We start from the raw sequence: 16,190 nt of genomic DNA on the forward strand, positions 1-16,190 counted from the left end.
TTTGCTGCGTTTGGGGTGTGTGTGTGCATGTGTGTGTGTGCGTGTGTGTGTGTGTGTGTGTGTGTGTGTGTGTGTGTGTGTGTGTGTGTGTGTGTGTTCAGCTGCGTTTGGTGTGTGTGTGTGTGTGCAATTTCAAACGATGGTTGGTCGGTCGATGTGTTGCTTTTATGTTGGTTGGTTGTTTCGTGAAAAGGTGAGGGAAATCAAGTGTCAGTTGCATCTTTCATACATTCTTATTCGTATTCGATTCACTAAACTAAGCTTATGCAATTTACTTTATCTTTCATATTCAGGCGGGCTATGAAAATGCCTGTATTTCTCTGAACCGGGCAGGCAACTAAAGCAGATTAACCAAGAATGTTTGGGTGCAAAGGCAATCATTTCGGTAAATGACCACATTTCGTCCTGTGTATTGTTTCAAATCGGTCAGACAAATGTTAATTGTATTAAAATAAAGGAGAATTAACAAATCAACCACTGACTCTCCCATCACAAACAGAAAAAGACCTGATTATTTTGCAGCAACATTTATTTCATCTGATCTATTTGGCCGAACGAGAAGATACAACATATTTTCGCTGAACAATTCACTTTTTTTTTTACAACGGGGAATAACAAACATATTTAATTTTTCAAAAGCAAGTATCTATCCAGAGCGATTGCAAAGCTTACAAGTTTGACCATAATATGTGAACAGGTGAAAACTGGTTCCCACTATAAGGAAACCGAATTATGAAAAATACTCAATTTCAGTTAGAGTTGAGGCCTCGATGACCTCACAGAGACAGCTGCCAGAAGCATATATGCAATTGCTCTAATGCCATGTCTTAGCGTGGCCGTCGTCGCTGTCCTTGGCGACGGTGTTGTAGTTGACGTTCATGACGATGTTCTGCAGCAAGGGGCGAGCGTCCAGCTGCTTGATGAGGTCCAGCAGCACCGACCCTGGACCGGACATCGGCTGGGCTGGCTCTGACACATAAGAAGCCATTATTTCATAGATACGAGTATACCTTTACAGGGGTTGACGAAGTTTGGGGTGGAGGGGGAGGGGGGAGGGGGTGCACTTGGTGCAACAACAACTGCAACGAGGGGAACGACGATAACGAAAACAACAACAGCAGGACAATAAAAACAACAACGAGAAAACAAGAACACCAACGACGATAATAAGGACAAGAGGAAAAACAACAACAAAATCAACACCACCACCAACAATAACAACATCATCACCACCACCACCACCACCACAAGCACCACCAACAACAACACCACCATCACCACCACCAACAACGACGACCTCCATCAGGAAAAACAACAATATAATCCTCACCACCACCACCATCACCACCAACAACACCACCTCTACCAACAACAACAAAAACAACACAGATAATCACCAACAGAACAAAACACCCACCGTACGGTAAGGCACGGACGGTCTTGGGGTCGTGGTCGGAGTCATCTTCGTGTGGTTGGCGAGGCCGCACGACTCCAACAACAACAATAATAACAACCCAACCACCACCACCACTAAGGACAACAACAACAACAACAACAACAACAACAACAACAACAACAACAACAACAACAACAACAACAACAACAACACAGATCATCACCAACAGAACAAAACACCCACCGTGAGGCATGGATGGTTTGGGAGTCGTGGTCGGAATCATCTCCGTGTGGTTGGCGAAGCCGCAGGACTCCACGGCGGAGACAAACTTGAGGAGCTTGGCGTCATCCATTTTGAACCAGTAGGGTGCCAGAAACTTCCAGAAGGTGCTCAGGCACGGCCTCTCGCGGAGGATGTCTTGGATGGCCGCTGGGCACTCCGCGCGACACCCCCCGTAAGGGTTGCAGTGGTCCAGAATCTGCAAGCATTCACATTCACGCAGTGGTTCAAATATGTGACCCTCCACCACGAAATGAGTCGCATGTCACCTCGCGCGGTACTGCGCTAGGCTTAATATAAGTCCGGGGAGTTTCTGGTAACAGTGTGAGGGTCACCTTAGTCAGAAGGCTTATAACTCAAACAGTTTTCGCTCTTTTCTAAAACGGGTTTCACCACTGGATAGAGCATAACACACTCTTGATAGGAAAATGTAAAAATATGAAAATCATGCAAAGGTGACATGCGACTCAATCCGTGGTGGAAGGTCACATATCTGGATTTAATTTTTGAGCGAATTCGACATTTCGAAGTCTACTCCACGAAGCTGGCTACACTCCGCAAGACACCTTCCGTAAGGGTTGCAGTGGGCAAGAATCACGAAGAATCTGCAAGCATTCACATTCACGCAGTGGTTCTAATATCTGAACTTAACTTTGCGAGAAGTCAACATATCGAAGTCTACTCCACGAAGCTGGCTGCACAAAACTTTGGCACTGAATTTTCGAGAAAAGACTGCGAAGTAGTAAACTTTGGGCTCAATCAAGGACAGCCTTAACAGGGAGCGGAGGAGAGGGAAAGGGAGGGAGCGGAGGAGAGGGAAAGGCAGGGGGCGGAGGAGAGGGAAAGGGAGGGAGCGGAGGAGAGGGAAAGGGAGGGAGCGGAGGAGAGGGAAAGGGAGGGAGCGGAGGAGAGGGAAAGGCAGGGAGGGGAGGAGAGGGAAAGGGAGTGAGGGGAGGAGAGGGAAAGGGAGTGAGGGGAGGAGAGGGAAAGGCAGGGAGCGGAGGAGAGGGAAAGGGAGGGAGCGGAGGAGAGGGAAAGGGAGGGAGCGGAGGAGAGGGAAAGGGAGGGAGCGGAGGAGAGGGAAAGGCAGGGAGCGGAGGAGAGGGAAAGGGAGGGAGCGGAGGAGAGGGAAAGGCAGAGAGCGGAGGAGAGGGAAAGGGAGGGAGCGGAGGAGAGGGAAAGGGAGAGAGCGGAGGAGAGGAAAAAGGAGGGAGCGGAGGAGAGGAAAAAGGAGGGAGCGGAGGAGAGGGAAAGGCAGGGAGGGGAGGAGGAGGGAGGGGAGGAGAGAGAAAGGCAGGGAGGGGAGGAGAGAGAAAGGCAGGGAGGGGAGGAGAGAGAAAGGCAGGGAGCGGAGGAGAGGGGAAGGGAGGGAGCGGAGGAGAGGGAAAGGGAGGGAGCGGAGGAGAGGGAAAGGGAAGGAGGAACGAATTTTTGCTGGACGATGTGCAGTTCGGGGAATACATGTATCTGACGAAGAAAAAAAGTCAACAAAAATGATACACCTGGTTGTAGGGAGTCTTCGAATATTTGGAAAGTCTTAAACCACACCCACTTTGGGCGCAAATGCCGCGCGGCAGCAATTTTGTGAAAATAATGTCGCCGCCGAACCACCGCGCGGCACGTCGCCGTCGCGTTGCGTCGGTCTCATAATTATGGAAACACGTGTTCTTTGTTTTCACTGTTGTGATCGGTTTTGCCGCTGCTGCCATCGTCGCGTCGCTGCCGCGCCACCTTCGTGTCGCTACAAGTATATGGAAACATAACTTAAGACGTTGAGCCGAATTCGCGTTCACACGGCGTGACAGACTGTACATTTACGTAATAAAAGCACAGAAATGGAAAGTCACCTTCTCTATCATGGCAGACGTATTTGGGTGGGAAGCGTTGAAGAGGGACCCATCGAAACAGTCATTTTCCGCCAGTGACGTCACAGAAGTCCGTATCTTGCCACTGAAAGCAGTTGTCTTTTGTGAGGTTTTCAGCTGGGAAGTAGGTTAGGATGGCAAAGCACATCTCATCGTAGGACCCGGCACCGTACACTGTGGTCTTGGCTCTGGAGAGCGACTGGTAGGTACAGTAGGTCTGCAACTCGTCCCCTGGCTTGATGATGAGGGGATTGTTGAACCTGACCACAAGAGTGTGAAACATGAAGAGGATAAAAGGGCGAGGGAGGGGGCAAGGAGAGGGGTGTGTTTAGAAATGATGTCATTTCTTTATTGCTAAATCTACCAATCATGTTGTTGGTGCGAAAGCAACGTCACCGTGATGAGGTGACTGGTCGCCATCTTGGAACTGCCAGACTCATGTTATCTATGTCAGAAGTGCTTAGAGAAATAAATAGCTGAACTCCCTACAGATTTTTGTAGTGTCGCATATGCGTTTGAGTGAACACACATACAGGGTGGAGGGGAGACGAGTGTCCATCAAGGTCGCATTGAACAAGTAGATCTATTTGAAAACACATTCAAAGAAGCATGACGTTTTACTTGCATATTGACATTCAGAAAGAATACACTTGAACGAGGGTAATTATGAGCCGATTTAGACACGAGGCACAGCGCGTCAAATGTGCATTAAAACATTTTGCACAAGCACCTTCCTCCCTCAACAATTGTTCCTGATGATTGAATGAAATGACAGAAATAATGTAGCTCTTGCAACGAAGCACTGTTAATGTGAAACGCACCAGCATCTCATCATTAACTTCTTTACAAGGCACGGAAGCTGCTTACATTTGCAATTAAACAAACTTTCAGGAAACATGAAGACCAAAGATTTCTATTATCATTCAAATGGTTCAAACTTGACGCACGAGTCTCTTGCAGTCGTGATTAAGACCAGAAAGTGTGTGTATACGATATTACTTGATCAAACTTTAAATAAAAACCTTTGTTGGCTACGTAAATTGTTCTTATTTCAGGGACCATAACGACGACCATGACGAACAAAAAGAGTGACCATACGATTTTCATTCAATCGTGATACAGATTAAAAAGTGTATATATGATACACGATCTAACTTAATCAAACTTGCAATAAAAAGCTTTTACGACTACGAATCGATCTTCTTTCAATGACCATAACGACGATGATGACGAAGGAAAAGAGGGACCATAAGAAAGTTCACCTACTCGTAGACCTTGGGGGAGTCATAACTGTAGGGGTTGTCGTCCATGATGGTCAATGGCGCCATTCCAGGTCGGGTCATGGTCAAGTTCTGACGGATGCCTGCAAAGCAAAGTGTGGAATACAGTTCTTGCCGTGGGAGTTAAAGTGTTCAACGCGAAATGTCTCCTGAGAAATTGTATACTATCGTACAAAGGGAGTGGTTTTCAGCTGATTTTAACTGCTGAGGCTATTTTAATTGTTTGTCTCTGTCTGTCTGTCTGTCTGTCTGTCTGTCTGTCTGTCTGTCTGTATGTATGTCTGTCTGTTTGTCTGTCTGGCTCTGTTTCTGTGTATCTGTCTGTATGTTAGTCTGTCTGTACAGATTATGTCCGTTGATACCGACAAAACAAGCCTGTAACTGTATCTACCATCTTTTTCAAAGAAGACACGTAGGCTTAAACATTGCGTTAGAAGCATTTGAAAAAATGATCATAAATCATTTCCTTGTGAGAGTGGGTTTGTTCTTTGTATTTAAGATAATTTAAGTTGTTGAGACATCCCAGTGCACTAAGGGATTTATAGAGCAAATCGAGAAAATTCATTATTGAACGAAGCGCATAGCGCTGAGTTCAATAATTATTTTCGAGATTTGCTCTATAAATCCCTTAGTGCACTGGGATTGTTTCAATAACGATATTGTCAGTACCGCCAGAGATAAAAGAAGATTCAAAACGCACATTTTGCTACGCGCATTTGGATAGGCGTAACTGTGTGGTCAGGTTTGTGTCAGATCTACTTTTGTGTGGGCTGTCTCAAGTGTGTCGTGCTTTCGTCACACGCATTTTAGTTTCTGTTGTAGTGTTAAGCGTTAAGCGTTAAGCTGAACAGTGATGATCTTTCAGAGAGATCTCATTTGAACTCGGAGAAAGGACTGTGCTCTTCCTTATTTGCGATTCGAAACCTCCAGTCGAGCTTCGACTGTGCGGAGTGACTCCCCTTGAATCAGAATAATGTAGGAATAAAAACGTATGACAGTTTGGTATGATGACATGTAATTCACATATGCTGAAATATAATATTATACATCATATAATATTAATATGGCTGTTGCCATGACCATGAACCCCAAGAAAGGTTTAATGTTATGTAAATCAAAATACCAAAATCAAGCACCTATTAATCTGGTCTACGGCGCGGGAAGATTGAGGCCTTCGTAAACGTTCAACGTTGGCCAATAATGATTTTAACAATGTTGTGTCGTTTTGTATTATGTTTTATTTTGTTGATCAATTGATAAATATGTCTTCCCAACATATTACAAATCAAACAGAAATAAAGTCTTAGAGAACTACAATAATTATTATTGCCGTCAAAACCTTGCAAGGCCTCAACCGTTCTCACGAGATCAGTTACATTTCTCTCTCTCTCTCTCTCTCTCTCTCTCTCTCTCTCTCTCTCTCTCTCTCTCTCTCTCATCTCTCTCTCTCTCTCTCTCTCTCTCTCTCTCTCTCTCTCTCTCTCTCTCTCTCTCTCTCTCTCTCTCTCTCTCTCTGTATGTATGTCTTTTTCTGTGTCTCCCTCTGAGTCTCTCCGCTTCTGTCTTTCTATGTCTGTCTCTCTCTATGTGTGTGTGTGTGTGTGTCTCTCTCTCTCTCTCTCTCTCTCTCTCTCTCTCTCTGTGTATGTATGTCTTTGTCTGTGTCTCCCTCTGAGTCTCTCCGCTTCTGTCTTTCTATGTCTGTCTCTGTCTATGTGTGTGTGTGTGTGTGTGTGTGTGTGTGTGTGTGTGTGTGTGTCTCTCTCTCTCTCTCTCTCTCTCTCTCTCTCTCTCTCTCTCTCTCTCTCGCTCTCGCTTTCTCTCTCAAGGACAGATTGTAAGAAAAGGCGTAGCCTTAAATCTTAATCCTTGTTAAATAAAGTTCAATTCAAAGTTCAATTCTCTCTCATCTGACTCTTGGCACACAGGTCAAAGCAAAGGTTAACTTGATTGCAAGTGTACCTAGCAGGAGGGGGGTGATTTCTTGAATTAGCTGAGGGCGGTAAACATGTGTCTCAAAGCAGAGGTTGTGCTATTTTTAGACCGTCAACACAGACAGTACAGCGTCGTCAATCCCCGCGTGAAGGAAATCGCTCACCTTCCACGTCCAAAACGTAGTGATATTGACACGCCAGATTAGTGCGGTAGCGTATTGTGCTAAGCAGGAAAGCGCGCTTTTCTGTATTCTTGTTAACTTCGCAATTTCCGGAAAACATCCACTTTCACTTTGAGACTGTTCTGTTTATATTCCACACTATCAAAACCACTTTGCAATACTGAAATAATTTTTTCTGTGTTCGAAAACTACAGCCAATCGTTATTATATCCCCTTAGGTACAGTTTTGTAGAGGTTACATGCCGAGTCTCAGTGATTATTAAAAATAATGGTCGAAGTTAGCGGATCATGAAAAATGCGAGCTTTATTCCTCCTTTCTTCAGTTATTCAAAGAAAAGAGGAGTTTTTTTTGCGAAAGTTTGATCGAATCCTATTCACTCAACCAGTCAACCTGCGCTAACAGTTTTAGCGCATCGCCATTAGCCAATCAACTGGTTCACATCAGTCATGTGACACCAGTATTTACTGACAATATCTGTTATAACGCACAAGATCACTAAAATGTGGACATGGAATAATGCTGATAGTATGCTTCAACGAAGCTTAGGCTACATGCTGTGTTTAAATCCTTTGACGCATCTATCATCCCATCCATTGGGGACCTTATTTAGGCTAGTTATGCGATGGGCAAATCCTCTTCAATGCTTTTTGTCCTTTTTGCCCCCAAACTTCATCACCGAAATAGACAAACTCTGGGAAAAAAACTCGGGTGGAGTTTGTATTGGCTGTAAAAGAGTGACTGACTGACTAATTCAGTATTTTTGTCCCCAGTTCTGGTGACTACGTTGGGACACGAGGTACTTTTTATGACGTGTACGGGAACGCGTGTACGGGTAACGTCATCAAATCTAGTTGTTACGTCTTGCGTCAGCCAATATCTGCAGTCTTGGTGGTAGCAAAGCAACGTATGCATTTGAAACATTGGAGAAAAAGTGAGTCACGGGTGACGCAATATCTACACGTGCACGTACAGGGTCTTTGCTACACGTTCGACCATCTAAAACACTGTAATACGCTGAGAGTTGTGAAAGAGTGATTACGCTTGTTTTTATAGGAGGCAAACTTTTCATACGTGCTCCTTGTCCAAGTGTTCCAAACACATCCCTCGCTAGTGACTAGACTACACGGTCACGTGGGAAGGTTTGCCTCTACAATTATAAAACCAAGATAATTCACTCTTTCACAACCCTGACAAACCCGACAGAGTTATTTCCGGAGTTCGTCTATTTCGTAGATGAAATTTACGGGGGGGGGGGGGGGGGGGGGGGGCATAAAGTATAGAATAGGAATGCATGCCCATCTAGAGCAGTACAAGGTCCCCAAGGTATGGGATGATTATTTCCGAACATCGTCAATTCCGGCTGAACGAACGAACATGTGGCTGACCCAGGTAGTGCATGTGGTTGAGCGAGGACACGACGTGCACGGGTCCTTTGAAGATCTTCTCGGTGCATCTTGCGGTGCAGGTGCTCTGGTGCACCACGCGGGGCATTCTGGGAGGGATGTTCAGGTCGAGCTGACCCACGGAGAAGGTGGCCGCGTCGTACTTGCGCAGCTTGGGCGTGTAGTACAGGATGAGGCCTGAGGAATCGTACCACGTGTCGACCTTCCTGGGGTTGGTCCAGTGGTGCTGTTGTGTGTGTGCCAAACAGAAATGGAAGGAATTGCGCTTTTAGTCTATGTACGTAAAAAACGCGAAAACCAGTCAAAGTTTTGTAATTGTTTTCTTTTTTCTTGTATGGTATCATATTCGCCTTGTGTTACATTGATTGTCTCTGTGTATATATTTGTTTGTCTGTCTGTCTGTATTTCTCACTCTTTCTGTCTGTCTGTCTGTCTGTCTGTCTGTCTGTCTATCTGTATGTCTGACTTTTTTCTGTGTGTGTGTCAGTCTATCTGTCTGTCTCTTTTTCTCTGTTTCTTTTTCTGTCTATCTATCTCTGTCTATATCTGTCTATATCTGTCTCTCGCTCTCTCTCTCTCTCTCTCTCTCTCTCTCTCTCTCTCTCTCTCTCTCTCTCTCTCTCTAACCCCTAGCGGAGAAATGTTGGAACATATCTCTCTGCTTCCCTCTCACATGTTCGCGCTCCTTATTCATAAAGATAGATGTGCTGCTGAGAAGTTCGGCAAATGCAGCCATTTTGTTCATTTGTAAAACTATATTTACCTTTACTTTGTAATTCAGAGGCGCCAACGTAATCAGCGAGAAATGTTTTTCTTTTGTTCTCTCTTTAACGGTGTCTCTTCTAACGAGTAATTCAACCGTTCACCTGCAGAGACACCATGCCAGTGGCCCCCTTGCCAATACGGAATCCTGCCTGGGGGTGGATGCACTCGCCTGTCATGCCAAGAGTCCAGATACCCAGAGATGTAGTGCAGCCTGCAGTTCCCATCATGCAGTCCTGGGGCTCCGTCAGCAAGTCCACTGGCATCACACAAGTCAGCTTTAAATGTTGCCACGTTCAGACGGCAGATTTAGTTTTTTGATACACGTCAGCTTTAACCTTAGAAGTTCCAAAGCAAATTTACCTGTCACAAGGCAAGGTAGGTTTTAAAATAATCTGAGGTTTCGAAAGCAATTCCGCTGTCATCAGACAAGTCATTTTGAAATCTGATGAGGTTTCCAAAGCAGATCCACTACTATTGGACAAGTCAAGTTTACATGTTGTGAGGTCACAATGTTAGATTCGCTGCCATGAGATACGCCATCCTTACATTTTCACACGCAAATTTACACACACACACACACACACACACACACACACACACACACACACACACACACACACACACACACACACACACACACACACACACACACACACACACACACAGAGGCACACACACACACACACACACACACATACACACACTCACTCACACACACACACACACACACATACACACACACACACACACACACACACACACACACACACACACACACACAAAACAGAACTAAAAACATTATATTTGGTTGAGGTTCTCACCTGTTCCCTGATAGGTGGTGAGGACCATGTGGTGTATGACCCCCACCCCCATCCGCCTTACTCCCCCCCCCCCCCCAACACGCACACACACATTACACCTGTAGAGATTCTCACCTGTACCCTGACATGAGGTGAGCACCATGTGATGCATGACGTCGGGGTTGTCGATGAGGGGCTTGGTGGCGATCAGATGGTACTCCTGGTCTGTGGGCAGCTGGAAGTTGAAGCACACGTAACTGGTCTCCGCGGCGGGAACCTTTGTGCGGGGGAAGCGAATGGTCATGTTCAGTACATCTGAAGAAAAGAAGTTCAAAAATTACTTCAAACACGTAAACTTGAAAAGGAAACAGAAAAGAATGAGATCGCCGTATTGGAAACGGCCCAAGCTATGCGTATGATCGACAAAACCTTAACGTAGTTCAGGGAAAAACGGAACGTTATAGAGGTCCTAAGACCAATGAGAAATCATCTGGTCAGCGAATTTAGCCGCGGTCACATCACAGGCAATACTCTCACGAAACACGAGGTACTGCCTGGCCATAAAGAACCGGAAGCAAAGCACAAACCAAACAACCAAAACTTTCTTAACGTAGCTAAACTAAACTTAACTAAACCAACGTAACATAAGCTACAAAAATAAGATGAACTAAACTCAACTAAACTCAACTAAACTAAACTAAACTGAACTAAACTAAACTAATCTAAACCAAACTGAACTGAACTGAACTGAACTGAACTGAACTGAACTGAACAGAACCGAACCTAACCGAACAGAATCAAACCAATCCAAACCAAACCGAACTAAACTAAACTAAACTAAACTTAACTAAACTAAACTAAACTAAACTAAACTAAACTAAACTAAACTAAACTAAACCAAACTGAACTTAACAAAAGTAAGCTAAATTTAAACTACTCTAAACACCACTGATAAGTGTGTAAAGAATAGGCTCAAAAGTCATGAATATCTAACGTAGCTATAACTATACTGAGCTCAAATCAACATTACCCAACTCAACTCGAATCAATATAACTCAACTCAACTCAACTCAACTCAACTCAACTCAACTCAACTCAACTCAACTCAACTCAACTCAACTCAACTCAACTCAACTCAACTCAACTCAACTCAACTCAACTCAACTCAGTTCAGTTCAGTTCAACTCAACTCAACTCAACTCAAGTCAGCTCATTTCAACTCAGCTCAACTCAACTCAACCAAACTTAACTAGACTAAACGAAACAAAACTATACTAAACTTCTTTTAATTTTTTTATTTTTTTATTTTTTATTTTGTTTTATATACATACAGACAAGTTTACAAATATACATTGGCACGTATATACAATAAACATACATTTAACATATTTATATGACTAAGTGCCAAAAGGTGCGCACGAAAAGCGGACAAAGGGGCTAAAAAATAAAAGTTGACAAACACGACTGATATTGTGATTTTTGTTAAGACAACAGATGCTGGAACCCAATTACGAAAAGAAAAGATAAATTTACCCAAATGATTTTACAAATAACGATAATTTTGTTCGTTATATCATTCAAAACGGCACTGAGTCATAGCATTAAGGTTATCTCGCACGTTTTTAAAGCTAGGGCTTTGAAACTTGGCACACAACCAAAGTATAATGACCTCCAGGTATGGTGCACATCACATTAAACAACATTGAATTTCAAGGTCACAGCGAGGTTAAATTTCCTTTGCAAACTGGAAAATTGTCGTTGTCACGTCTTACATGTTTTAATACTAGATCAGTTAGACTTTACACACTTCACATACTTTCAGCATTTTTATAAAACCTCATTAAAAGTGACCTGCTTGTTAATCTTTGTCAAAGTTCAAGGTCACAGCGGGGTCACATCTGGTCCAAATGTGGAATATTTTCAATTTATTCAGCGCGTTTATAGCACGAGCTTTGAAAATACACACAGTTCTAGTGTATAATGTTCACACACGATTAAAGTCTGGTTGAAAAAGTCAAGGTCACAGCAGGGTCGCGTTGAGGTCAAACATATACATTTTTCAATGAGGTTTTCTCATATGTTTTTGAAGCTAGGGCCTTGAAACTTGGCACACTACGCAAGTTAAATTAAACCTCATCAAATTCCAAGGTCACAGTGAGGTTAAAGATCCTTTAAGGATATTTTCTAAAAAAGGTGACCGCCTGGTTAATGTTTGTCAAATTTCAAGGTCACAGCAGTGCCATCTGGCTTAAACTTTGAAAAATTGTCAATTTCTTCAACTAGTTTTATAGTGTTTGAAGTCATTCACACATGATGAAAGTCTGGTTGATAAAATCAAACGTCAAGGTCGCAGCGGGGTCGCATTGAAGTCAGACACATACAATTGTCATTTTCACGAACGCCTTTTAAGCAACACCTTTGAAACTTCACACATTCCAAAGTTTTGATGTTGTTTGGTTATAATCAAAGTGTGGTCAATTTCCATGATTGAGAGCATTCAGAGGGGTCAAGTTGAGGTCACACAAAAGAGATTAAATTGTCGACACAACAGATGAGACTGGCTACCACTGTTTATTTTAATACACTTTTATGCAAATTTTAAATTGTGTTCAACCATATACACCAAACTCACCCAAACTCCGGAAACATCCAAGAAAAGGAAAAATGTGTCCAAGCAAGGAAAAACGCCATTTCTTCAAAGGCTGGAATAACTACAGAGGCAGCCGCGTCATTACACACAATGCAATTACGTCATACATCATACATTTCTATGAGTCATGTTGAATGGAATGGTGGCATGTGCCTCTATTCTAGCTAACAACAAAGCTGAAAAAATGAATATTATCTGTTTGTTTTGTTTGCTTTACCCGTACGAGACCTTTCTGTGACCTTGACATGTGACAAGGATCTACCTTAACTTCTTTAAGTCGGAGTTGAGAGTTGTGTGATGTTTGAAGGCTCTCCCTTTAAAAACAACTGAGATAATGATGCATTTTCGTGTTTTTGATTTGCCCATGTGACCTTGAGATTCGACAAAGGTCAACAAGACTTTAACCGTGTATGGAGGCTATTAAGCCCAAAGATGTGAACTTTCAAGGTTCTTGCTTTGAAAAACTCTGAGAAAAAGGTTATGTTTTTTTTTTTTACCCACACGAGACCCTGCTGTGACCTTCACATTTCTCAAGGATCAACCTTGAATTCTCCATGTTGAACAATCATTAAGCAAAAGCGTTGTTTGAAGTTTGAAGGTTCTAGCTTCAAAAATCTCTGAAAAAATATGTTTCATCCGTTTTCTGAACCACATGTGACCCAGCCGTGACCTTGAAATCTGACAAGGGTCAACAAGACTTTTACCATGCATGGGGGCGATTAAACCCCAAATGTGTGTGAAGTTTCAAGGTTTCAACTTAAAAAACGTCTGAGAAAAATATACATTTTCCTTTTTGGACAATGTGTTGCACGCAAGACAACACGACAAACGCTCGTGTTATCATTCTTTTACTTTAAGGTCGACTTGCGTGCCCGCTCTTTCGCTAATCTCAATTAAAATTCATCTTAGAAGTTCGGTTTTATTACGCTTTTAATTAAGAAGATTAAACTAAGACAACAAATAGTTAGTTTTACCCATTAAACTCGATAAGGTAGTGACATTTTATGTTGAACGCAAGAAGGTGTCGCACGCAAGATCTGAAAAGATGTTGACGACATAATTTCAACACTTGATAGCGCAATCGTGGTTCGTGATTTCTTCACAAATTTTGAACACAGAATGTGTCACGTGGTTCCGTAAATGAAGTAGATCTTTGTACATGTAAATTTTGTTTTTAAAAGAAAATAACCGTTAATTACCGAACATTTTGTCGCACGCAAGATATGACGAAATTTTCAAATCGTTTTCAAAAATGCTGTTCAAAAGTTCTGCAGTCTTTGCTGGATTACTTGAAAGACAGCAGTTTGATACACCGTTATCGCTTGACGTGTCGACATCAATTCCAGAGTTTTTGAAAAAGAAATTTAGTAAATATCTGCGATTGAAAAATGTATGCCGTGATGACGAATCATCTTGCGTGCGACACCTTAAAATTCGGTTATCGAAAAAAAAAAATTCTCTCGAGATTTAGATTTGACGTTTGGTCTCGTCTGTAAAGCGATGTTTCAGGCATTCAATCAAACTAAATGCAATTCATTTGTGCTTCTTGTTATTTTTCTGTGGCATATTCAAAACACGAGGTATCACGATGTCCTTTTTCAGATGGCCGGTTTTGGCGTTATTTTTGACTTTAAACAAAGATAACTTCAAAACCGTTCAAGTCAGACACACGAAATTATGTCCACTATCTCTTCGCACATTCATCCACACACACACCAATTTTCAGCAGACACACGTTTTTAGAAACATTTTTATTGTAAAACAAAGTCGTCTTCTGTTCTGTGAGCACCTTTTGGCACTTAGTCATATAGCTATTCTGATGGACACGTGGGGGAATTCGGGGGCTGTGATTGGATGGTCTCACACATCCCTTTTCCGATCATCAAAGCATAACGATACAAAAGTTGGCCATTTTTGCCGATATCCAAACGATATCGGCAATAACAAAGACGCGTGGTTCCGGTTTCTTCCACGTGTATAAAGTACACGCATACCTCGCCAGGTTTGTTTCTGTCACTCTGTGACTAGTCGACAGACGATGCCATTTGCTTTGTGTGTGTTTTTGTTGTTGCTTACTGTACATGACATAGGCCCTACATTACGTGTAAAATCCAGTTCTTTAACAGGCAACAAACCTTGCAAATTTCCAGAAGCTGCAATCTGAAGCGACCTATCTCGGATTCTAGCAGGCGATCTCTCCAATGTTTAACACAAAATCAGCAAACTCTCCTGTCACATAGAACGTCCATTGTATAGTGCAATGTTGAAATGAAGTTACCGGTCTGAAACATTTCGTCGTTTCTTCTGAGACAATCCTTGTTCTCTTATCATCTACAGATTTACTGCTGTCTTCACCACGCGAATTCCCAACAGAAGTCAGACTTTCGAACATACAATCTACGTAGGCAAGCATGATACGCCATGACGTCATATGATTCCTAACATATTGACGTAATGCTAAGCATCCGGTTATCTCGAGTTTTCTCCGTAATACATGTCCGTGGGTTTTTCAATGTTCGGTTATTTCCGTGGCTTCATGCGGAAAGGGAACCGTCGTCTGCAATCAACGACATGGACCATTCTGGTACTTGTCGCTGACAAAAACATGATTCTAACACAGAATTTAATGTCAGAATAGCTATATAAACGCTATTGTGTTTTCAGCGTAGCAATAGGGCCCGATATTTAGACTCGAACAAGTATAATGCGACTCGTCTTCGACTCGTCGGCATTATACTTGTCTCGTCTAAATATCGGGCCCTATTGCTACGCTGAAAACACAATAGCTGTTAATATGGGTGAAGGTTTGCGAACAGGTAAGGGGTGTAAGAGAGAGAGAGAGAGAGAGAGAGAGAGAGAGAGAGAGAGAGAGAGAGAGAGAGAGAGAGAGAGAGAGAGAGAGAGAGAGAGAGAGGGAGAGAGAGAGAGAGAGATCAAATCAAATCAAATCAAATCAAATTTTATTTTTCGAGGGTTGTGGCATAAGCAATACAACGAGCTTTGTTTCAACCAGCCCTCGCCCAGAGAGGGGACTAATCTAATCACATATTTACACGAATATTAACGTAGAAAAAAAGGTAGAGAAAAGAGAGAGAGAGAGATGGTGGTGGTCTAAGTAATTGTTTACTATACTAAACTTAACTAAACTACTCAAAAACTTCAATGATGAGTTTATAAACCATATGATTAAAGCCATGGATATACTATTGGCTTATAGTCGTCACAGACGCGAACACAGCTTTCTTTTTACCTGGGTCGTTGATGTAGTCACAGGAGAATTCTCCCGCACTGCAGTCGACCCAGGTGTTCTTAGACACGCACTCTCCTCCGTCCCATGGATCACACACTCCTGTATCACAGAGAAACACACTCTTCTTGAAACAAACACAATGAAATAGAAATATAAACACGGCAAACAAAAAAAAAGTTTTTTTGCCGAGTTTATGACAGTGATTGCATTTACTGGAAATTACCGGTATTTTACCGGTTGTCATTTAAGAAGAAAAAAAGATCAGAAACCGTCAAAAGGTCATTTTACCGGTTAAATTACACTTGACATTATTATTCTCATTAGCATAATGCCACTACCGTAAAGTACCTTGTAAGCGCCCACCCCCCCTGTGCACCAGTTCCGA

The 16,190-nt window shown here is 42.7% G+C and overlaps 1 protein-coding gene across 1 annotated transcript in view; it reads right to left on the bottom strand.

Annotated features, from left to right (window-relative positions):
- Positions 1 to 1,773: 1,773 nt before the first annotated feature.
- The window catches only part of LOC138950255 (DBH-like monooxygenase protein 1), an 18,933-nt gene continuing 4,516 nt past the window's right edge, over positions 1,774 to 16,190 (bottom strand). The window contains exons 4-11 of the mRNA XM_070321996.1: positions 15,780 to 15,904; positions 15,293 to 15,326; positions 10,041 to 10,220; positions 9,207 to 9,361; positions 8,323 to 8,566; positions 4,807 to 4,903; positions 3,523 to 3,800; positions 1,774 to 1,874 (exon numbers count right to left, since the gene is read on the bottom strand). Of these exons, the coding sequence (XP_070178097.1) occupies positions 3,584 to 3,800; positions 4,807 to 4,903; positions 8,323 to 8,566; positions 9,207 to 9,361; positions 10,041 to 10,220; positions 15,293 to 15,326; positions 15,780 to 15,904 (1,052 nt within the window). The 3' untranslated portion in view covers positions 1,774 to 1,874; positions 3,523 to 3,583. The remainder of the gene's footprint in view (positions 1,875 to 3,522; positions 3,801 to 4,806; positions 4,904 to 8,322; positions 8,567 to 9,206; positions 9,362 to 10,040; positions 10,221 to 15,292; positions 15,327 to 15,779; positions 15,905 to 16,190) is intronic.

Source organism: Littorina saxatilis, linkage group LG1 (genome assembly GCF_037325665.1).
Source record: "Littorina saxatilis isolate snail1 linkage group LG1, US_GU_Lsax_2.0, whole genome shotgun sequence".
Classification (NCBI taxonomy): domain Eukaryota; kingdom Metazoa; phylum Mollusca; class Gastropoda; order Littorinimorpha; family Littorinidae; genus Littorina; species Littorina saxatilis.